This window comes from Phyllopteryx taeniolatus, chromosome 20 (assembly GCF_024500385.1).
Source record: "Phyllopteryx taeniolatus isolate TA_2022b chromosome 20, UOR_Ptae_1.2, whole genome shotgun sequence".
Taxonomy (NCBI): Eukaryota; Metazoa; Chordata; class Actinopteri; order Syngnathiformes; family Syngnathidae; genus Phyllopteryx; species Phyllopteryx taeniolatus.
The window spans coordinates 14096683-14119361 of record NC_084521.1 but is presented as its reverse complement, the minus strand read 5'-3'; the positions used below and the strand labels follow the sequence as shown (position 1 = coordinate 14119361).

Genomic DNA, 22679 nt, shown 5'->3' with positions numbered 1-22679 from the left:
GTAGTAGTAGATTCTTTATTATTTGAGTTTGCACTAGGCCTATTGCACTTTAGCATCTCAGCTAACTCTGGGCGAGAGGTGGGATACACCCTGAACTGGTCGCCAGCCAATTGGAGGGCACATATGGACAAACAATCACTCACGGTCACATTCACATCTACGGGCAATTTAGAGTCTTCAAATAACCTACTAAGCATGTTTTGGGAATGTGGGAGGAAACTGGAGGCTTGAAATACACTACAGCAATTTTTAACTTGTTAAGTGTTAACTGTTATGAAATCATGATATATTATAAACAAATATGTAATTACAAGTGAGGAGTACATAACCCTCGTGTAACTATATTTATAGTTGGGCAAGCAAGGGACTGCGTCGGGCAAAAACTCCATTCTTTTTTAATATGCATGAAGTGTGGAAAACCTGGCAGTACTGCAGAGCACACATCATTTTGCAGTCGAGAAAAGGGGACAATCTTTGAAAATGGTTTCTCAAAATAAATGAGCATAAAAATTGTGCTGTGGGAAGAAGCTATGTTAATGAAGAGTGAAATCAGCTCGTGTGGGGGTGTTTTGAGGACGCAAGAAGCCCAGTGACTGTATGACACAGATACCTGCAGGAGGAGAAGCTAGTTTAGTCTGAAGAACGTGTGTCAGAGGGCTCTAATTGTGCACTTCTTTCTTTCTTCTCCTCTCTGACATCACCTCAGTGCCGATTGCCAGAACGCCAGCTTCACATCACTTTGGAGACGGGAGCAGTGGATGATGCTCGGCACTTCCCTTTCTCCAGCTTTTCGTCCCCTAAGGTATGACACGTCCAACTTTTCTGAAGCGCTAAAGTTGCCATCTGAGGCTCTTCTTAACCACCGCAAGAGGCCATAGCCTGGAAGCTAGAGTAGCAACTAAACTGCTGGATCAAATGTCCGACAGGATGGAAAAAACTCTGATGAACTTGAAATGAAGTTTTGAACAAGGCTTAAAAAAAGAACTCTGGCCTGTTTTGTGTTTACTTTTCTTCTAACTGGAGATGCACGGACACCACTTTTTTTTTCTAGACAGAGTATGAGTACAAGTACTTACATTTGAGTAGGCTGTGCATCAATACCGAGTAACAATACTTGATAATGCCATCACATCTTGCAATTGTGATTTAAATGTGCTTAATTTTAATCAAATATTGTTCAAAAACATGGCATATGTTTCACTCAAATATGACACCTAAAACACCCACCATCCAATTGCATGCTCTTCACATGTAACCTGTAATACAAGGCATTTGAGTTGTGTGATGTCTCAGTCTGAACAATAGGGGGCACTATATAAAAAGAGTTCACTATACCTTGTAGCTCTGCCTGATAACAAAGAAAATTAATCCCATTTAAAAATAAAAAATAAAAAAAAACCAGAAGGTAGGTCAGGACGGTGATGTGGTATTGTTACGTAGTATCCGAACATTTCTACAATACTGGTATCCGTATTAGTGCGACCCTTCTTCTAAGAACAGCGACAGAGCTTTCTCTGTTTTAGAATTGCTTTGGTCATCTGATATGAACAATGAGTCTGAAATAAACAAAACAATCATAAGATCATAAGACATTTCCGAACTGTACGGGCAATGTTTTAAAGTGAGCTCCGATTGAAATGACAAATACATTTAATTTTACAATTACTGACCTCTACTACTGAAATACGGTGGTATATATTTAGAATTCACTCCTGTAAATTAAAAAAAAACATATATATATATTTTTTTTAGGCCATAATTTGATACACTGTATTAGCGTCTGCAAAAGCATTCTGTATTAGCGTCCGCAAAAGCATTCTGGGAATAATGACGTAAAATTGTTACGTTGCCGCTCTCTGCGAAGCTAAACTAGCCACTTGCGAACAACGTTTATCGTCAGCGAAAAGAGTTTAAAACGCTTTTGGATCCAATTTCCAAGCAGGGCGGAATGCAAAAAAGGAGTTAAGCAGTCATAGCTTTCCCAAAGAGAGAAAGTCGAGGAAACGTCGGGAAGATGCGGTCGGAAGACTTGAGCTGCCGAAGGATCCGCGGCGAGGTAATAAACACCAAGTCATTGATGCACCTAATTCGAAATTTTGATTACAACTAGCCCTACCCTTGGCAATAGTTGGCTAGCATAAAAAGCTAACATAACATAAAACATAAGTGCTCCTCCTTGTTGAACAGCACAAATAGATGGGCTCATATGCATGACACCAGTCACGAGGCTTCAGATAAGAGCCATATTAAGCCATTGTAATGGGAATGCAAATCAAGAAGCGACACTGCTAATCGTTGCTACGCAGGACAAAAACGTCTGCCAGGGTCATCCACATGGATACAATCAATCATCTCAGACTACCATGGCACTGAAACACTTAATGCTAGAAAGTACTCTCATGTATTTGGATGCAGCCGGGGTTTATCGGCTGGAGAGAAAAAGTGTGGCAAAAAGCCAAAGGAAAGCGCAAAACACACACACCGAGTTTCGCCTTTGATACTGGCTGAAATAAAGTCTATTGAGGTACTTCTCCTACCTACTTCTCGTGTGATATGCTGACACCGCATATGATTTGCAATGTGTCATTTCGGGAATATTCTTTTGACAAAAAGATAGAGCGAGACGATAGCAGATATGGATCAATTTATTTCAGTTAAGCAGTATTTATACATATCATCCATCAGTTGCACCTCCAGTGTGTGGTTTAGGAAAGCTGAAAATATCCAGAAACAGACATTGGCAATGAGAAGCAGGTGGAGTGTACAGTGAATGCAACACACACATGCACGCACACGCGCACGCACTGCTTTGTTCCCCCAGGTAAAGCCGTCAAAAGCACTCTGATTTTGAATTAGCACTGATTGGCTGTCATTTGCAGCATGGCCCATGCAGCTGAGACCACTCAAATCCACACACACACACACACACACAGTCACGCATACACACACTTTTATGGTGAGAGCATCATGTTTCTCTAAACTGCTGAGTTCTCCAGGCTGTATAGTTGTTTTAAGAGCGGTGGTAGAGGATAACTGTGTGTGTGTGTGCGTGCGTGTGTGTGTCCATTTGCATGTTCACATCTATCTCCATGACTGCTGTGGTTGTGAACGTACCAAAAAAATTTCTCCGATTTTTGGGAACGGTGCGGGGGTGTGCATACTTTGTCGAGCCCTGTTTCTAATTTACATGAAATAGTGATCTGCAAATGTGAGACATTTTGATGTGAGAAAAACGACAAATCCATTCTCTGTCATTTACAGTTTTGCGTTCTATGTATCCCTTCTTTGACCTGATCTGTTTTGAATCAAATTGTTTTCATGCGACACATAGAATTATGTTGTGTTACAATCGGCTGATATATCTGGAATGATGTTCTACTACAATTCTTTATACATAATGCTTGAGTTGTGTTTTAAACGCATAAATGTCACAGTGATGCCACAAGTATGCGTGTTCAGTAAAATGTGGGTGGAAAAACACCAGCCTCACCTATTGGCAGTGCTAACAATAACTGGTGTGGCTCGGCCAGTGGGGATTACCTGTTTTGCCAGCCCAGTTTGGATTACAATGAACCTCAAACAGGTTTATGTACACAGCACCCTGCATGAATCAGGACAGTCCAAAAAATGTGTTTAAAAAACCTTGAGTTTCCTTTCAGAATCAATATCTATGACATAGAATAATTCAAAAATAGTCCAACTAAGGTGTGCCACTGATTGCAAATGATATTTGTCAATGTACTGCACATAGACCTACGCATAAATAATAATAAAAAAATTGAAACAAATCTTGACCCTCACAGAATATTTGCCTGTCATTTTTAATTGACTGTTTAAATATCAATTTAAAAAAATACCAATGCGTTTGTTTTTTTCATTTTACAAAAAAAAAAGTTAAAAAATGACTTGGGCAACTGTACTATTAGGCTAACAAAATATTTTAATGTTGTAAAAATGAGTAAGCTCTAATGTACTGAACTACAAATGAGTCTAATGCTCATCAAAATTCTGAATATTGTCCTAGTTCTTTCTGAGGAATGGACAGAAAGCTTACTATTCAAAAGGTCTGCATTGAGCACTGTGTCTTTGCTTGCAAATGTGTCTCAATAAGCTTATGGCTCTCCAGCCCAATATGGCAGGAGTACCAGAAATGAACATTAAAGCAAACGGGGGTGTAACAAATTAAATTATCGTTTTCAGTCCAATTCCATCTACAGAGGCCTCCCGGTTCTTGTACAAATAGCAGTCCATTTACGCAAAAGTGTGTGGTTAACTACAACAGGAAGGCGTGTGTGTGTGTGTGCGTGCGTGTGTGTGTGTGTTTGTGTGCGCTCGCGTACTTGTGTGTGTGTTGTTTCCCAGAGACAGAATAGGGCCACCGCTAAGTCTTGAATGATGGTGCATGCGTGCACTCCAGTGGTAAAATGTAAGATTGCAGTCGATGAGTCAAGTACTGTATGCTGCTATTTATTAATAGAGATCCTTCACCTTCACTATCTCTTTCTTATGAATACAAGTATAATTAGTTTGAATGGATAAGTACTGGCAGGAGGAATTTTCAATTAATTTGAAGTCAATTTACAATCATTGTCATCCATCAATCCATCCATTTTCTTCCGCTTATCCGAGGTCGGGTCACGGGAGCAGTAGCTTTAGCAGGGACGCCCAGACTTCCCTCTCCCCAGCCACTTCATCCAGCTGTACCGGCCAGCTGGGAGACATGGTCTCTCCAGCATGTCCTGGATCGTCTCCGGGGTCTCCTCCCAGTGGACGTGCCCGGAACACCTCCCCAGGGAGGCGTCCAGGAGGCATCCCTAATCTGATACCCTAGCCACCTCATCTGGCTCCTCTCAATGCGGAGTAGCAGCGGCTCTACTCTGAGCTCCTCCCGGATGACCGAGCTTTTCACCCTCTCTCTAAGGGAGAGCCCGGACACCCTGCGGAGGAAACTCATTTCGGCCGCTAGTATCCGGTATCTCGTTCTTTCGGTCACGACCCACAGCTTGTGACCATAAGTGAGTGTAGGAACGTAGATCGACCGGTAAATTGAGAGCTTCGCCTTTCGGCTTAGTTCCAACTTACTGCTGGTAATGCGGACCTGCCACAGGAGCTGTCTAGGCAGTTCTACACAGCGATCATCGAATCAGTCCTGTGTTTTTCCATCACAGTCTGGTTTGGTGCTGCTACAAAAAAAGGACAAACTCCGACTGCAACGGACAATCAAAAGTCCTGAAAAGATTGTCGGTACCTCCCTACCCGCCCTTGAGGACTTGCACGTTCCCAGAACTAAGACAAGAACGTGCAAAATCCTGTCGGACCCGCCGGCTCTTCCGACTCCTTCCCTCAGGTAGGCGCTACCAAACAGTGCAAACTAAAACCAGCAGACATTCCAACAGCTTCTTCCCTCTTGCCATCAACTTCTTAAACAGCTAACTTACAATTCCATTGCAACATGCTGCCAATTTTTTGTCTGAGTTTGTTGTCACATTTGTGTCGGGCCAATTCTATATTACTCGTGCACTTACTGTAGTCGTCTCGCCACGCTGCACTATTTGCATATCTGTTGTTGACCAATACTGGCCATCCATGCCAGAGTAGCATCTGCCCCATTTGCACACTGACTGAGGAGTATCTGCAACATTTGCACAATCGACATTGTCCCACATTATCGCACTACTCGTCACTTTAAACTGCGTACACTCCTTGAAGTCTCGGCGCCCTTTACACAATGGTCATTGCACCGGACTATTGCTATATTAGTCATTCAATCTGCTGTAATTGCTAGAGGACTCTGCATATTTTTGCACAATTGTCCAGATTACTAGCAACCTTTTATTGCTCAGTGACTGTTTTTCTCAATGTCTTTATGACTCAAAAGTATTCTCTGTCAATTGACTGTCTGTTGTCGTACTGGAGCAGCTCCAACTTACCGGAGACAAATTCCTTGTGTGTTGAAGTGATACAATAAAAATTACTACTTCACTCTACTTATCTTAAAATACACCCTACGATTAACTTGAGCTATACTGTCATTGCAACCTTTAATTTAATGGTTAGAATTGTAAACTCTCTTCCACTGGCTCTATCTTCAAATTTATATGCCCCTAAGGTGGCACAATTTGCAGATCAATATGCCTCAAATGTCAAATAGAACTTAACTAAAGCATCGTCACGCGTGATGTCATGCAAGAAGTGAGAAAATCGAACGAGATCTCGTGCATCTAAAAGGATTAATGCCACAAAGTTACACTTTTCCACTGAAAAGTAAAGATGACATACATACAAATTCCTTGTGTGTTTTGGACATACTTGGCAAATAAAGATGATTCTGATTCTGATTCTGATTCTGATTCTGAAATATATTTTACTGAGCTTTAGCCAATGGTAACTCACATAAATGTATATAGAAACATTTATTAATAGTTCTACCTCTTACATTCAAACTTATGAAAACACACTGCTTATTAATTTCCGCAGTACCCTATAATCAAAACAAAGCACCACTAGATGACAGTATTGCTCAACTAACAGTCTGTTTCCTCTCCATGACATGTCTGTCAGTGGTCTTTGTAGCTTTTGGGTTAAATGTTGTACATCTATACAAAGCATTGTCTGCAGGCGTACAGTGATGAAAGGTTTTCACTTTACTTAATTCCTACGGTTTGGTAATGACAGCAACTTGGATGTCCACCAGCATCAGAGGACAAATTGAGGTGTCACCGTAATAAACTTGATTTCACCTATATGGTAACTTTATTGGTTGCAAAAAATCAATAAATAATTCCCTAAAAATTAGCCCCCCCTCCACACACCCCCTTGGAAGTTAACATCAGTCTCCAACTGAGCGTTGTGATCATATTTGCTAATTGTAGTAGGCAAGGTTTTTGTACTGCTCTATACTATTTATTTCTAGACTAAATAAATCTGTGTGAGTGTGAGCTGAAAAAAAAGGCTCTGATTAATAACTGTCAAAGGGTCCAATCAGATGAGGCGATAAACACGGAAGCAACTTAAAGAAAACCTGTCTGGCTGCTTATTTTACACCACCATTGACTTGCAAAGAAGCATGCGGGAGTCACACCTGCACGGCCGCTGTATTGGAACCATTTCTGAGCCAAAATGATATCTAAGATCCTGAAAAAGGCGTTTTACTCGTTACTTCTTGTTCTCATTGTAGCGTGCTTGATATTCTTGTTCTTCAGCAAACCAAGCAGTTTGGGGAGTTTTACCATGTCGGATGGCGCAGTTTACTGGAGAGCAAAAGCACACCTGAAGGAGCTGCAAGAGATTGAACCTTCAGTGAGAAAATCCAGACAAGGGGATAATGTGACCTCGAAGGCTATGGACAAGATTTTGGGAGTCTGTCCTGACACCCCTCCGGATCTTGTAGGTTCTCTGCATGTGGAGTTTGCTCGTAGATGGTCGCTGGATAAGGTCACAGAGGAGGTCAGCGTTCCTTCCCTTGGGATGGGGGGACGATACAAACCTCCCAATTGTATCGCCACGCACAAGGTAAGCCAATGAAGGCAGCGAAAAATACCGCATGGGTAAATCGACCGATTAAGCAAGTAAAAGACAGATAGCTTTGCGGTTGTTTAGTCGGTTTGTACCATTCAAGTAATTGCACGCTCATCGTTTTGATGTTCCCTTGTAATAACTGTGCAGAATTTTCATCCATGAAAGATCACAGATTCAAGAGCATCACATCCTAATGGCTCACATTGTTTCCCTACTTATTTGTATATAGGTGGCGATAATCATCCCTTTCCGCAACCGACACGAGCACCTGAAACAGTGGCTTTATTACCTGCATCCCATTCTGATGCGGCAGCAATTGGACTACGGCGTCTATGTCATCAACGAAGCCGGAGAGGGAGCGTTTAACCGGGCCAAGCTGCTGAATGCAGGCTTTGTGGAGGCCCTAAAGGATTACGACTATAATTGTTTTGTCTTCTCCGACGTAGACCTGGTGCCTCTGGATGACCGCAACCTGTACAGATGCTTTGACAATCCCAGGCACTTAGCTGTGGCTATGGATAAATTCCATTACAGTTTACCCTACAAGACCTACTTTGGAGGTGTCTGCTCATTGTCCAAGGAGCAATACTTGAGGATCAATGGCTTCCCAAACCATTTCTGGGGCTGGGGCGGCGAGGATGACGATATGTATAACCGAATCATCTTCCGAGGGATGTCCATTTCTCGGCCAAACGTGCTGATTGGGAAGTATAAGATGATTAAACATGATGGGGACCTGCATAATGAGGTCAATCCAGTGAATCCTGCCAAAGTGGGACAGACCCAAAAGACAATGCATCAAGATGGTTTAAGCTCGCTTAGTTACCAAGTCAGTGGCATTGAGAGGTATGCATCCTATACTTTTATCACCGTTGACATTGACGCTCCATCAGCTAAATGAGGATGAAACGTCGAGATCCATTTGTGTAGTTGTGTGTGTGTGTGAGTGTTCATACTTTAGAAATTACTTGGAATACCGAAGTATAATATAACATAATCGTGTAAATGCCCTCAATGTTGTGAATATAACATTTCTAACTATTGCGCCACAAATTATAAGTTAGATGTAGGCAGAGTGTCCGAAAACCTATGAAAATGATTGAATTGTTTGTTTCTGGTTTTGTTTATCTCCCCACGTGAAAAGTATACTCTTGACTGGTGGGTTTTAGAATAATAGAGGCTGAAATAAATACCTGACTATCTCGTCACATTTCAAAAGGTGCATGACTGTACATGTTCCTTCTGGCCAAGCCAACCCTCCTTATGTTTTGCTGCTCCCCTAAAAGAGGAGCAAGACAAGCTGTTGTACAGGAGGGATGGTCTCATGTTGATTCAGATTGTTGATATCGATATTATTGATATTGATATTAAGGTTGTACAGCAACAGACAATGCTAATTTATTGGTAACAGGCGATAAAAGTAATTTGACCTCCTCACTTATTATTTTTATGTCACTTTTTGTTAGTTTTTTTGAAAGCACCATATGAACCATTTAAATGTACTAGTGAGCCATCACAGGCAGTGAGGATTGGGCTTCAAAGTCACAATTAATTATTGACAAGTGGGTGTGTTACAAAACGACACCCGAGAGCCTCTCCAATAACAACTGTCACACAGTGTGACAGCTTGCAGCCCTCTTCCTGCCCAGGCCTCTCTTTTCATTGGTTGACCTAGTGCAGTTACCATGGGAACCAATTTGCAGGGACTGCCATCCAAGACGTGGTCTACAGTTTTTGAATGGTACACACACAGACAGACACACATAGTAGTAGCTTAGGGGAAGGAGACCCCAACACATACTGAGAGATATTTTTGGAAATATCAGCATAGCATATATATATATATATATATATTTACTGCTACATCTAGTGTACTGAATCATATTGGAAACGCTTCATAATGATGATATCCCAGTATCAAGTAGCAACTCGGAGATTTCGTACATTCTTATTAAAGGCTTTCAAAAAAATCTCCATAGCCGGAACGGGATTAATAGTTGGACAGCGTCAGTCAGGAATTACTCTACAATTTGTTGTCAAATGTATTACATAGTGTACACTTTGATACAACGAATGTAATGAGAAATGGTAGTACCACTGCTTATAAAACCCATCTTGCATGAAAATTATAATTGTCATCCAACAGTGCTGTTGATTTGTACTGCAAAAGGTGTTACCATCCTTTAACAACAAAATGAAGTGAAAATGTGAACCTTTATCAATTTACAATTCTCTTATTGCATTTCCTGTGTCCATATTTGTTTGTTTATCTGATGGCATCTCATCTCATTACCACATATGTGCTTCCTTTGACCATCACAAGCTTATATATCAGTCCTAACAGCTTCCGGACCCAAACACAACCTGCAACTCCAATTCCAATGAAGTTGGGACGTTGTGTTAAAATAAGCAGGGGCGTCCATGAAAAAGACATTGCTTGGATGGCAGCATATGTTTCTCCAAAACCTGTGTGTACCTTTCAGCATTAATGGTGCCTTCACAGATGTGTAAGTTACCCATGCCATTGACACTAACACAGCCCCATACCATCACAGATGCTGGCTTTTGAACTTTGCATCCATAACAGTCCGGATGGTTCTTTTCCTCTTTGGCCCGGAGGACACGACGTCCACAATTTCCCAAAACAATTTGAAATGTGCACTCGTCGGACCACAGAACATTTTTCCACTTTGCATCAGTCCATCTTAGATGAGCTCGGGCCCAGAGAAGCCGGCGGCGTTTCTGGGTGTTGTTGATAAATGGCTTTTGCTTTGCATAGTAGAGTTTCAAGTTGCACTTACGGATGTAGCGCCGAACTGTATTTACTGACATTGGTTTTCTGAAGTGTTCCTGAGCCCATGTGGTGATATCCTTTACACATTGATGTCGGTTTTTGATGCAGTGCCGCCCGAGGGATCGAAGGTCACGGGCATTCAATGTTGGTTTTCGGCCTTGCCGCTTACATGCAGCGATTTCTCCAGATTCTCTGAACCATTTGATGATATTATGGACCATAGATGACAAAATCCCTAAATTCCTTGCAATTGTACGTTGGGGAACATTGTCCTTAAACTGTTCGACTATTTTCTCACGCACTTGTTCACAAAGAGGTGAACCTCGCCTCATCTTTGCTTGTGAATGACTTGTGAATTCAGGGAAGCTCCTTTTCTACCCAATCATGGCACCCACCTGTCCCAATTCGCCTGTTCACCTGTGGGATGTTCCAAACAGGTGTTTGATGAGCATTCCTCGACTTTTTCCGTCTTTTTTGCCACCTGTCCCAGCTTTTTTGGAACGTGTTGCAGCCATAAAATTCTAAGTTAATGATTATTTGCTAATAACAATCAAGTTGATCAGTTTGAACATTAAATATCTTGTCTTTGTAGTGTATTCAATTAAATATAGGTTGAACATGATTTGCAAATCATTGTATTCTGTTTTTATTTATGTTTAACACAACGTCCCAACTTCATTGGAATTGGGGTTGTAGAACGAGAGTGGAAGCAGTCGTAGAAAAACAATGAGACGAAGCCGGTATGCAAATGTTTCGCACGCACCGTCCTCTCTGTCAGCCTCACTCCAGTTTTGATCTGATGGGCTTTGTAGAAGTGAGTGTTATGGTCTTACGTAAGCTTTTTACATAAACCCCAGTGTGCTGAAACAGAGCGAGTGTGGGAGGGAGCCAGAGAATGAGGGATTGCTGCACCATTACAAAAGGGATTTACACTGCACCAATTCTTACTCCTGCTGCAGCTACACCACAACAACAAAGAAACTTTTTAACAATAGCACCCGGCATTTGATTATTATTCATGAGTCACGTGTGCAATGTGCACATCAATCAGCTGGCAGGTTTCATTGGAGTGAACAATAAAAAAAACATTGTTTAACTAATGTTGACAAGGCGACCAGGAAGCGTGATGCCATAACAACAAAGTCACATGAGGAACTGTGAACAAATGCTGCAGGGGATTTTACTACTACAATAAACAATGAGGGCCCTGAAAGTAACACTGATTGTAAAGAATAAAGGGACCCATGCATTTGAACAAACACGTTTATTTGTTAAATATGAAAATGGAAAGATTTCACACTGTTGGCTAACAGATGGTCAAACAAACGAAAAGGAGAAACCTGATGTGGTTTTCATTGCAACAGACGATCGCCACATTTGTAATGAAAGAGGACAGAAAATAGATAACTCCATGGAACTGAGTTCTTTTACAATATTTCATATATCATAGTGGAAACGGAAAATCAGGTCATACCAGAATGAGAAGACATGACTATATATACTATACGGACTGAAAAGTAATCACTCATTGTAAAGTCACAGTTTGATGTGGCATTTATGGAGGGAAATTAAATGTTTTGTCTCTTTGTTTGATCTCAGTATAAATATAAATAAAATTAAAAAAAACACCAGGCAACTGTTATCACCACCCTTTCCTAACCAACAGTCAAATAACACTAGTCAAACTAAACCTCTTTGTACCCAGCAAAAAAAAAAAAAATACGCTCTTGCTGTGAACTTGGGATCAGGTTACGTTTTACCATCAGGGAAGTAAATGATATGTGAACCCGGAGCTGTGTCATGGATCAATAATTACAAGTGAGATGGAAGCATTATCATGACCGGGAAAGACCACCTTGTTGTTCGGAGGATAGAAAATGTGCACAGTCCCAAATGGCTTTGCATATAAAAGTCCCTCTGTTTAACTGAGGGCTGAGAAATACCTGCTCTGTGTTGCACTGTGCCACTATTAAAATACATTTGGGGACTGTTCGTGTTGAGAACAACTTTGCTGATCGGCTCACGTTACAGGGGAGGAATTAAAAACTGTACAGTCATTTGTCTTGCTCCTATAAAATCCTGCAGACACACAAAAATATATATACTAATCCTTGATCTACAAAGATGCCAAGCTACATTCGGTTTTCATAAACACCTGAAATAGCTCCTCGTTTCTACAGTGTTTACTTTTTCAGCAATACACAATGGCTTTTTTTTTTTTTTTTTAAACATATCAGTCCAATGATAGAATACAGTAGTTACGTACATTTTCATTTGAAACCCTTTCATTGTTGTTTTTTGGTGGGTCATGTGGCAGTCATATTCCAGAAGCAATTATTCCCATATTTAAACCATTTACAACATTTTTTAATTGGAAAGAAGAGATACATTAGAAAACTGGAGCAGTCACAGTTTGAGTCCGTGCCGTATGTTAGCATATAAAAAGTTGTTTAAAAGAAAAGCACGACATGCAGAAATGTTGTTTTTGCATGTGTTCTTAGCGTAGAAAGCCATCCAGTGGAGCTGCAAGTACAAATTTTGAATGTGTGTGTGTGTGTTTGTGTGTGTTCCCTGACCTTTGTGCTTTTCATGTGTAGCCCTGAATGCAGAGGGAGTAAAAAGTAATGCTAGTGTTTATGCATTAATATATTGCCATTGGTACTGACATTTCTAATAAGGTACAGTGATTTTTTTTGTAAAAAAAAAAGATCGGTGTGTCTGAACTTCCCATGGTGCAATTGGTTTTAAGGAAATTTGGGATGCAGAAGCCAAATCGGAGCCCTCCACAACTGAAGTCTTTGTATGCAAAGTGCTAAAGTGGTGGGACCTTTCATGAACCATGTATTGCTTTCAAAATAGAGATGTATTAAAAGCCTTCACATCTCTGTGGCAATGGATTTTTTTGTTTCACATGCAGATGTTTAATCGGGGTGCAAATCCATGATAAAAAAAAGCCTTGCATCCCAACATTCTGTTCCAAACTATTTAGGAATGATACTTTGGCTCTTAAATGGAGAGAATCAAAGGTTCTTTTGTGAGGGATGAGATGAGTGATCGTCAAGAGGAAATTCATTTAAATGTGTAACTTCATAAAAGATTTGAGAAAAACAGCTTATTTTTTCAGTATGCACTCATGAATTGAAGCTTTGAAATCCTCCAACTCGCAGTTAGGCCTTTTTGCAGGTAGTTGAAAAGTGAACTTTTCAGAGTTCATGGATTGTCAAGGGTCAAGCTTCGAAGTTCCAGTGAGAGCTAGAAGAGGTTAACCCAGGTTTTTTGGAGTCTCCTTGCGACTTTTCTCAGGTGAACAAGCGCGCATTACGCAAGTCTAGCCTTTTGGGAAGGGGAGCTTTTAAGATTCAAAAGGAATTCATGGGCCGTTTACTGCACAGCGCAACATTTTTCTTGGCGTAGGAAAACCTTTGGCTCTGTAAAAAAAAAAACAGCACAGAGGGGTCAACCTCTGAAGTTCATAGAGGCCTGAGAATAAAGAGGAACTACTTCTTAGATGCTCTAGTTGCGGGGCCCGGTTTGTTTGCAGAGCGACGCACTGGTACCTTGGATACGGGGATTCTGGTGCGAGCCGTAGGAGGTGCTTGGGTCTTTGGCAGCGACGATTCAGACTCCAGGACAGACGACAGTGCTGATTGGCTGGCTGACTGTGGCGGTGTCGTTTGTCTGGCGCTGACTGGAATCTTAGATTCCCGGGGAAGGCTGGCGCTGCCTTTTATTGACCGGAATGAAGAAGAGGAGGAGGAGGAAGGAGGGCTGAGTTTGTATTCGGTTGACAAGGAGGAAGAACTGTTTTGGTCGTCATCGTCCTCTGGACCTTCTGGGTCATTGTAGAGGTCGTACAGGTGGTCACCAGAGCAACTATCACGTGACATATTGTGCCTTTGCCGCAGCCCACTTTCCTCAGGTGTTGCTGTGGGCGTCGCCGAGGGTGTATCCCAGTAGCCTTCGTCGCTGAGTGGCTCTTTGTCCCCAGGTGACGTTGGGTGACGACCATGAGGTAGGAGGGGTTTTGTCGCTCGACTTCCTGCTCCACCAACCACTGGAATCTTACTGAGGCCCAAAGATTTCACCTGCAGCGTCTTACGATCCACACATACATTGGTTGAAGGTTGGTGGCAGCTGGCGGAGTTGAGGGTGCGAAGGGGGTAGGTGGAGGTGGGAGTGGTGCAGGAGGGTTGGTGTGCTCGGGGCAAAGCAGGGGAGTTGTCCCCGGTTGAAGGCAGCATATGCCAAAGCCCTTGCATGTCAGCATCGTCCACTCCCTCTGGACTCGCCATTTCCTCCCCGCCGCCCATATAGGCCACCACCCCACTGCCCACCGGGGGTGGTTGAGGGGTGGAGGGCACCGCGGCACGGGCAGGAAGTGAAGCCGGGCCAGAAGATGAAGTGAACAAGGGTTGTGTTCGCGTGGAAGATAGAGGGGCTTTCGAAGGGGAGCCACGATTTGCGACGCAGGTGGCTCCCAGCGGCCTCCCAACACCTGATCCGCCTACACTCCCCCCTCCCCCTCCACCACTGCTACTGCTACTAGTACCACTGCCCCCATTACCCGCCGTCTCCTCATCTGCATCGGCAATGATGTCCCCGCAGCCGGTGAGTGAATCAAAGCTCTTGAGGGATGTGACGTCATTGAAGAGAAGAGAGCACAGGCGGTCCACCGAGGGTTCCGAGGGCGGGTCGGCCGTGCTGCAACACTCCAAAGGCGGTGTGGCGAGTGAGGGGCTGAGGCTAGAGACAGAGGCTTTGGCCTTGCTGGTGGCAGGGTACAAAGGGGAGTCATTGGGTGTGTAAGGAGAGGGGGAATCTGGCTCACCAGATGGGCCCGGCACGGCCACACAGTGTGTGGGTGTCAGTGAAACACTGGTAGCGTGAGCCTCGGCCGCTTGGAGGTTACATTCGGCCTCTGTCTTCCCATGATCCTCCTGGTGATAATGTGCTGTTGGGTCAAGGGTAAGGGTGACATCCTTTGCCGTTTCAGGGTCTGCAATATCCACATCCTTCTCCTTCTGGGGTTCCAACTCTTCCCCGTCTCCCTCGTTTGTTATGTCCTTACGTCGCCAGCGGAGGCTACTGAAAAACCCCTTCAAGCCCCTCCCTCTTCGTACAAGTCCCGCACCGTTTTCACTTGACTTAAGACTCCCACGTCTCAGTAGAGAGAAGAAACTTAGCGATTTGCTCAAAGACCTCACAGTTCCTGTCTCCAGGACAGACAGCCCCTCCCCTCTCTGTCCATCAGCATCGTTGATGGACCCAGTGAGTCCATCGTGTGTTTTGCTTCTCACCAGCTCAACTGATGACATTGAACCATTCCCATTCACCGAATTCCCAGTGTCAGAATGCCCATTTGTCCTGCTCAGCGTGGCCCCTTTGTTTCTGAAAGAGAAGAAGCTGCCCATTCCGGAGCCGGCACGTCGCTTTCCGAAGAGCTTGAAGGCAGCTTTGTTGATCTTCCCGGTGGGCTGGGGGTCGCACGGAGGGGCCGCAGTGGGATCCGCACACTCCGTCTGCACCTCCATTGTGTTGCTTTATCGCTTCCCACTAGCACTTTGCTTCTTCCCTTTGGGCTTTCTCTGACTGCACATCCACTCTCCCTCTCTCTCCACGCTGCTTCCAACAACTCTTTCACTCCCACTCTGGCTGTCTTGATCGCCTGCCTGCAGCTTTTCTCTCTCTCTCTCCCCCCTTCTCTCTCTCTCTCTCTCTCTTTCTCTCGCCCCTTCTGTGCTCCTCCTCACTGTATCCATGGCAACAGGGTGGGCTAAGCAGCTTTTCGTCAATGTTGGCGTGGCGCCAGAGTCTGTCCTCCCTCCCCCCTCCACCTTCCTAGTCAGCAGTGGACTGTTGCTCCTTCCCCTCAAAACTAGTCATTAGTTTTCCAACCCTTCCATCTCTGTTTGTGTGTCACTGCTGTTAGATACTGTACATCTATCTAATGGGGGGGGGGGGGGGGTATTCAGAATTAAACTCCTCCCAGAAAGATATGGTTTAGTTTTTGATTGACACAGTCAGAAATGTTCGTAATTTAACCATATGTTCATAATTGTGGCTGTAGTACTGCTTTGTTCTGAACCACTATTTTGTTGTTTTTTTTTAACATAAGGTTTAAAGGGTTTAGGATTTTGTGTGAGCGATAGAGACACTATGGGGAGTAAACAAAAATACTGTAGTCCCGGTAAAAAGCCTGAATCAGGGGTTAAAGGCACGCTCCGTGCCGCTGATCAACGGTCTGAGCAGGCTTATGCAGGGATATGGATTTAGAAACATTTTTCAGCACTGTTGGGCTCAGAGAAAGAGCTCAGACTTAGCTCTCGTACAGTTCGGGCCAGACATTTAATATCGACCATATGGTCCTGAACCGTCCTCCATATGGACCCACAGAGGCAAGTGTTGGGGAGCACTGACTCATCAACACATCTAATCCCCTATTTCAAACGACGACATACACGTCTCTTTTTAGTATCATTTTTTGTTATTTATGACTCCAGCTAATTGTCTCATGTTGAATATAGTTTTGAAGACAATATGATGCAACGTGTGTGGATTATCATCGAAGTCATTATTGAACTTGAGAAGCCTGCTATGTAGTAGACCTGTCCAACCGTCACCTTGGCAACCACTGACAATTCAAGTCTTGTCGTTGCGGGATTATTCTATTTACCGTATTTCCTCAAATGGTGGCACCGAGTAATTATCAATACACACATCCCTCAAATAGCTCTGTAATCAATGGTTTAGTGTTTCCGATCCTAGACACTATTATTCCCATGCGGACATTCCAGAGAGAACCTGTACTTCAGTAGTTCCGCAATGCTGTATCTGTCCATGTTTGTATTCCTGGAGGCTGGAGCTACAGGACTTAATAGTTCTACCTAGGATGCATAGGTTTGCCAATTTGCTTTATTTCTCAAAAATAGTTCTTTTTATTTGAACTTAACCTCCAGTAGATTGGAATATACTTTTAGCATTGTTCAGTATGACGTTTTGAACTGTACTGCAAAAAAAGTATTTATGAAAAAAGTACTAACTTGTTCTGTAGTCTAATGCCGATGGAACAAAGATTTTTTTTTTTTTTTTTTTTCCAAAACATTGACTGATCACTCCCATCGAGCTATTGTTGACAGGCCCATATGGACTTTGTTTCTGGACAAAAGTATTGGCACACCTACAGGAAGTAAAATGAAAGCAAATATGGAGTTGTTCTCCTCTTTGCAAATTTGAGAGAGGGTCTCTTGGGTCGCAGTCTCCATTCTCATCCCAAAGGTGTTTGATTGGGCTTCTAAGTCCTGTTCTTCCCCACCAACCTCATCCAAGCATGCTGTTACAGACCTTGCTTTGTGGACTGGGAGCAGAAAATCTCCTTCCCAAAACTGGTCTTGCACATTTGGAAGCATAGAATTGTCCAAAATGTCTTTGTGAGATTGATATTGAATTGATATTCAGGAGCAACTAAGGCATCGAGTCCAACCTCTGATCGATTCCTAATTTCATTTAGAGCTGCACTTTTTTTTTTTTTTTTACCAGTGTTCTCCTTTCAGGCCTGATCAACTGTGGGTGCTCTTTTATTCCTGATGATTCCACCCAACCCCCCATGAATCTCCCTGCTACACCGACCCAATTACAACCATCCTTCTCCCACCCCTGCTTCTTTTCTCTCCTCCTCCTCTGTCACCATGGGCACTGCAGGCTCTCCTCTTCCAGCCCACTGCTAGCATACAACGTCTGCATTCATGCAACCCCGGCAGCACACCAACAAATTTTCCAAGGGCTTCCCCAGAGTGAGGCGAGGAAGCGCATCTATCTCTGACCCGGGAGGCATCATCGCCTGCCCACACTGCTGACTGCCCAGTCATGCACAGGGCGAACATGCCGCTGCTCAGGTCGATGTTATGTTTACTTGCTGAAAGGCTCGCGGCCATGCTGGCAGGTCAGCTCAATGCTGAGCAGCAGATGGCTGATGGATTGGTGAGTGATAACACAATGAAACAAAGGATTCTACTCAGGCCTCAGTGTTGTTGCAACTCTAAATTTCAAGTACGTGACTCACTACAGCTTGTTTTTACAGATTTAGGGTTAATAAAAACTATTTTGAATCCTGTACTGTACAGTATATACAGTATGTCACTGATAAAAATGCCCAATGCATGTGCTGCATTGTGACAGTAATTGGTTTTGTTCGGAATTTATTTGTAATTTTCCTCATAAGCCAGTGATTTTTCTCCCCTAGGTCTAACTATAGAAAAGCAAGCAGACACATGGACAAAAAGCACACACCCTCTTATTTTAACAAACACATTTCTTTCCTCCCCATCTGTCTGTAGGGTTCCCATTTCAGCCCCCTGAGTGAAGCTCAGCAATAAGTGGAACAGTTGGAGGACACTCAGTCTTATTTCGTGTTTTCGGTCGCATGAGTTTTTGCACAATCTGGCTGCAAAAAGCTCTTCTGCGTTTTAAAAAAAATCTTCATACTTGCAAAGGGCTCTAAGATGCAAATATTGACATGTTGGTAGTGCAAGGGTGTGTGCATGTGTGTACTTGACAGACAATATAAAAGCATTAATGCCAATAATTGAGCACATTGTCTTGATGCGACCCACTTAACACAGTATTAGCCTTAAAACAAATACAAACCATTATCAGTTCATCTGCATATGCTGTACTTTGCAAAAAGGCAAAAAGAGGGCGGTATTTTTCTCATGGTTCTCCATAGAAAACCTATCACACTTTACTCTGTGTGTGTGTGTGTGTGTGTGTGTATATATATATATATATATATATATATATATATATATACCTGCCTTTGTTTGTTTTTAGGAACAGACCACACATTTAGCCCTGCAGGGAGGTGGGGGTGCAGGAGGATCAAGATTAAACAAAGCTACAAAACGTACAGGCATGTAGTTGTGTGTATACGCGCGCACAGTGTTAAACTATCTGGGATTAAACCCAAATACCCAATGCCCTTTTTTTACGTTTGTAATCTATGGGGAGTGGTGATAATTGTATTTAAGATCCCTAAGTGGCAATCCCCAAACACTTTTGCATTCCTTGTAGCAGTATATGACTTGCAGTTTAAAAAAAAAGAGCATTGTTTTGTAATTCCCAAGTGTTATCAAAGCCAAGAGTAGTTTGCAGTAAAATCTGCTCTGTTTGAACCAGAAGGACCATCTTCTATTCATATCTTGAATGCTCTGACAATGGTGAGATTAAAAAAGGTTACCACACCTTTACATGAGCTTTTGAGAAAGAAGGAACAGATAAGACAATATACCCAGTGACTCTGTAGCTGTAGTGAGTGTATATGTGTGTATTTACGTGCATGTGAGTTACACAGCTTGCATGAGTGCTGGCTGTGTTTATGTTAAGCGTGACTACAACGCTCCATCCTTGTACTCAGGGGTGCTCGACCAGCATGGTGTGCAGCGCTCATCTGAATGATTCAGAGCCCACGGAGAGACTGCTAAATGTTTCATATGAGGTAATGTGGCACAAGTAGGCTAGGAGAGAGCCACCACTTACAAGGAAGAACTTTATAAATCCGTGAGAGTGAAGAAAAAATGGACTACAATACATATGTACATTATTTTATTGATAAAGCCTACTGACCATGCCTGAAAATGTTTATAATGTACCACAATCCTTTTTAGGACAGTGTAATCTCCAAAGTGATACAACAATTAATTTCATGGCAATTGTTCACTTCCAAGTGGTTCACCTTCACCATCGTAAAAACTTTATTTATTACATTGTCAATAAGATTTGAACGTCGTTAACGGTCATAGAAGTATATCGAGAAATTAACTATTGTATAATAAAATGAATATGCCTGTTAAGAAACAAGGGGGAACAGGAACGTGTTTGCAGACCGATACAGTCTGGAGTTAACCAGTGTTATAAAAAAAAAAAAAAAAAAAAAGGAGGCACACCACCCTTGTACGACTGAGGACCATGGCCTCAGATTTATGGGTGCTAATTCTAATCCCAACCTCTTCACTGGCTACTAGTGTGGACTGAATGGGTGGCAACAATGTGGAAATGAAATGCCAGTATTTTAAGGGTGATAGCCCGTCAGCAACATTGAGATAACAAAAAAAGAACTATGAACATTTAGAACTGATTTCAAAATTCTGAATTCTGAACTGTGAACCCAACTAGTTCCTTTTTGGAACGGTGAATTGAACTTTGAACTAGTTTGCGTAGAAAATGAACTTTCCGAACACTGACTACCACATGGATCATGAGCAGTTCCTTTCCTCCTCAATACTCTTCTCTTCCCATCACTCTGGAACTTGATGATCGTTGTCTCATCTGTCCATAGGATGTTGTTCCAGAAGTGTAAAGGCTTTTTTTTTTTTTTAAGATGTTATTTGGCAAACTCTAATCTGGCCTTCCTGTTTTTGAGGCTCACCAATAGTTTACATCTGGTGGTGAACTCTCTGTTTTCACTCTTCTCTTGATTGTTGTCTTTGACACACATGCAGCTACCTCTTGGAGCGTGTTCTTGATCTAGGTCAACTGCTGTGAAGGGGTTTTTCCTCACCAGGGAAAGAATTCTTCGGTCATCCACCACAGTTGTTTTCCGTGGTCCTCCGGGTCTTTTGTGTGCTGCTGAGCTTCACTGGTGTGTTCTTTCTCTTGAAGAATGTTCCAAACAGTTGATTTGGTCAAACCTGATGTTTTTGCTCTCTCTCTCTCTGATGTGGGAGATTCCAAACGTAAATAGCACACTTCAAATGAAATCCAGACCTTTTATCTGCTCTTTTTAAATGGGATAATGAGGGAATTTACACACCCAGCAGCCATGTAACAGCTGAACAGCAAATTGTCCCATTACTTTTGGTCCCTTAAAAAGTGGGAGGCATATTCAGTGTACCAACCGTTGTAATTCCTACACAAAACACCTGATCTGCATGTAAATACCTTCAAATTAAAGCTGAAGGTTTGCAGTTAAAGCACATCTTGCTCTTTTCATTTCAAATCAAAATGGTGTTTGTAGCCAAAAAGATGAGAATTGTGTCGATGTCCCAATATTTAACGACCTGACATACCTGTATTTATGCATGTATTTATTTACTGTATGTATGCATCTATGTATTGTATGAACGAATTGCATGTATCGTATGTTTTCGTGATATGGAAAATCCTAGTTGTTTAGAAATCTGCATCTGGAGAGTCAACATCATTGCCACACAATCACGGATTTTCTTGTTTCTCTGTTTCCATTCGTGTAGGAGGCGAAGGGGCTACGCAAGGCACACCGCACTATCCGCCTATCTTTATTGACAGTTGCTGCAGCACAAGAATGACTGTATTTGCTTGAAGACACTGGCCTCTCTCAAAAGGCCTAAGGTCACTGTGTCTGAGTGTTGTGTGTTTTAGTGTGTCTGCATGAAAACCACAACATTCCCTTCTGTTGTCAGTAGAGCTTTTCGATAAGTCGTTCATTTCTGCAAGCACACATTCAATTAAGTATTTAGTGGCTGGGCGAAACAGTGGAATGAACCGTGTGTTGTGCTTTGCTCAGCTGCCTTGGGAAGCGCTTCACAAATAAATCATGACTACTTTAATTTGCATGGAAGATGACTGCACGCATGCCAAGCGTGATTATGCGGACATCTTTCAGGTTTTGCCATTTGTAATCTGATTGGGGAAAGAAATCCAATCTGGTGGGAAATCTTTGAGCTGCAATGTTCACAGATACAATACTCTGAAGCCAGAAAAAATGTCAATTCAAAACTTCTGGCCTCATCACGGAATACGTCATCATTCAAATTGGATTTAATTGTCACTGCACAGATTTATAATATGCAGTGGAATGTAAACCCCAAAAAGATTCAAAAGCCAATGTCCATGTCATGTCCAAAACAAAGTCTAAAGCAGAGGTTCTGTATGAGATTAGTGGAATGGCTGCAAACTTCCAAACCCAAACAAACAAGCTAATTTGGATCAGCACCAAATGGTACACAAGTACCACCACAGATACACAACTGATTATGCCACTTTTTTTTTTCATGCGTTATTTCGTGAGTAAGCGCCATATTGTACTAAGTTATGCTAACAATTGTGGAAGTGACACATACACTCTTTTGATTTATTATCAATACTTTATGAGCGTAGTCAATACCCAATGGATACTCATGAGAGTATCAATATATCAATACCGCAGAATCAATACTCCCACGAGTAGAGACTACAAAGCTGGACCCGAACGTGGATTTTAAATGTTTTTTTTTCTGTTCCAAGTTACCGAATAAATATGCCTTTGCGGGTGAAGCGCAAATGGACGTTTGTTTACTCGCAGACGCAAGACAAAGTTTCAACACTTCTGCATAACGTTGCTGCAGACAGGCTGGAT

General features: G+C 42.5%; 2 protein-coding genes across 3 annotated transcripts; one reads left to right on the top strand and one right to left on the bottom strand.

Moving 5' to 3' along the window:
- The first annotated feature begins 7054 nt into the window (after positions 1-7054).
- On the top strand, positions 7055-22597 carry LOC133469982 (beta-1,4-galactosyltransferase 1-like). Of its 2 annotated transcripts, XM_061757723.1 has the most exons (3): positions 7055-7512; positions 7748-8364; positions 21556-22597. In XM_061757723.1, exons 1-3 carry the CDS (start codon positions 7120-7122, stop codon positions 21605-21607), a joined length of 1062 nt encoding a protein of 353 aa, XP_061613707.1. In that variant the 5' UTR covers positions 7055-7119; the 3' UTR covers positions 21608-22597. The 2 variants fall into 2 exon arrangements, with proteins under 2 accessions (XP_061613707.1, XP_061613706.1); XM_061757722.1 differs by lacking the exon at positions 21556-22597 and having other exon boundaries at positions 7748-9736.
- amer2 (APC membrane recruitment protein 2) lies at positions 11562-16091 on the bottom strand. The gene has a single exon (XM_061757716.1). It carries the CDS (start codon positions 15841-15843, stop codon positions 13810-13812), a length of 2034 nt encoding a protein of 677 aa, XP_061613700.1. The 5' UTR covers positions 15844-16091; the 3' UTR covers positions 11562-13809.
- Positions 22598-22679: the final 82 nt, after the last annotated feature.

Coding starts and splice junctions, on each gene's coding strand:
- LOC133469982 (XM_061757722.1), top strand. CDS start 7,120: ATGATATCTAAGATCCTGAAAAAGGCGTTTTACTCGTTACTTCTTGTT. Junction 7,513..7,747: donor ATTGTATCGCCACGCACAAG/GTAAGCCAATGA, acceptor ATTTGTATATAG/GTGGCGATAATCATCCCTTT.
- amer2 (XM_061757716.1), bottom strand. CDS start 15,843: ATGGAGGTGCAGACGGAGTGTGCGGATCCCACTGCGGCCCCTCCGTGC.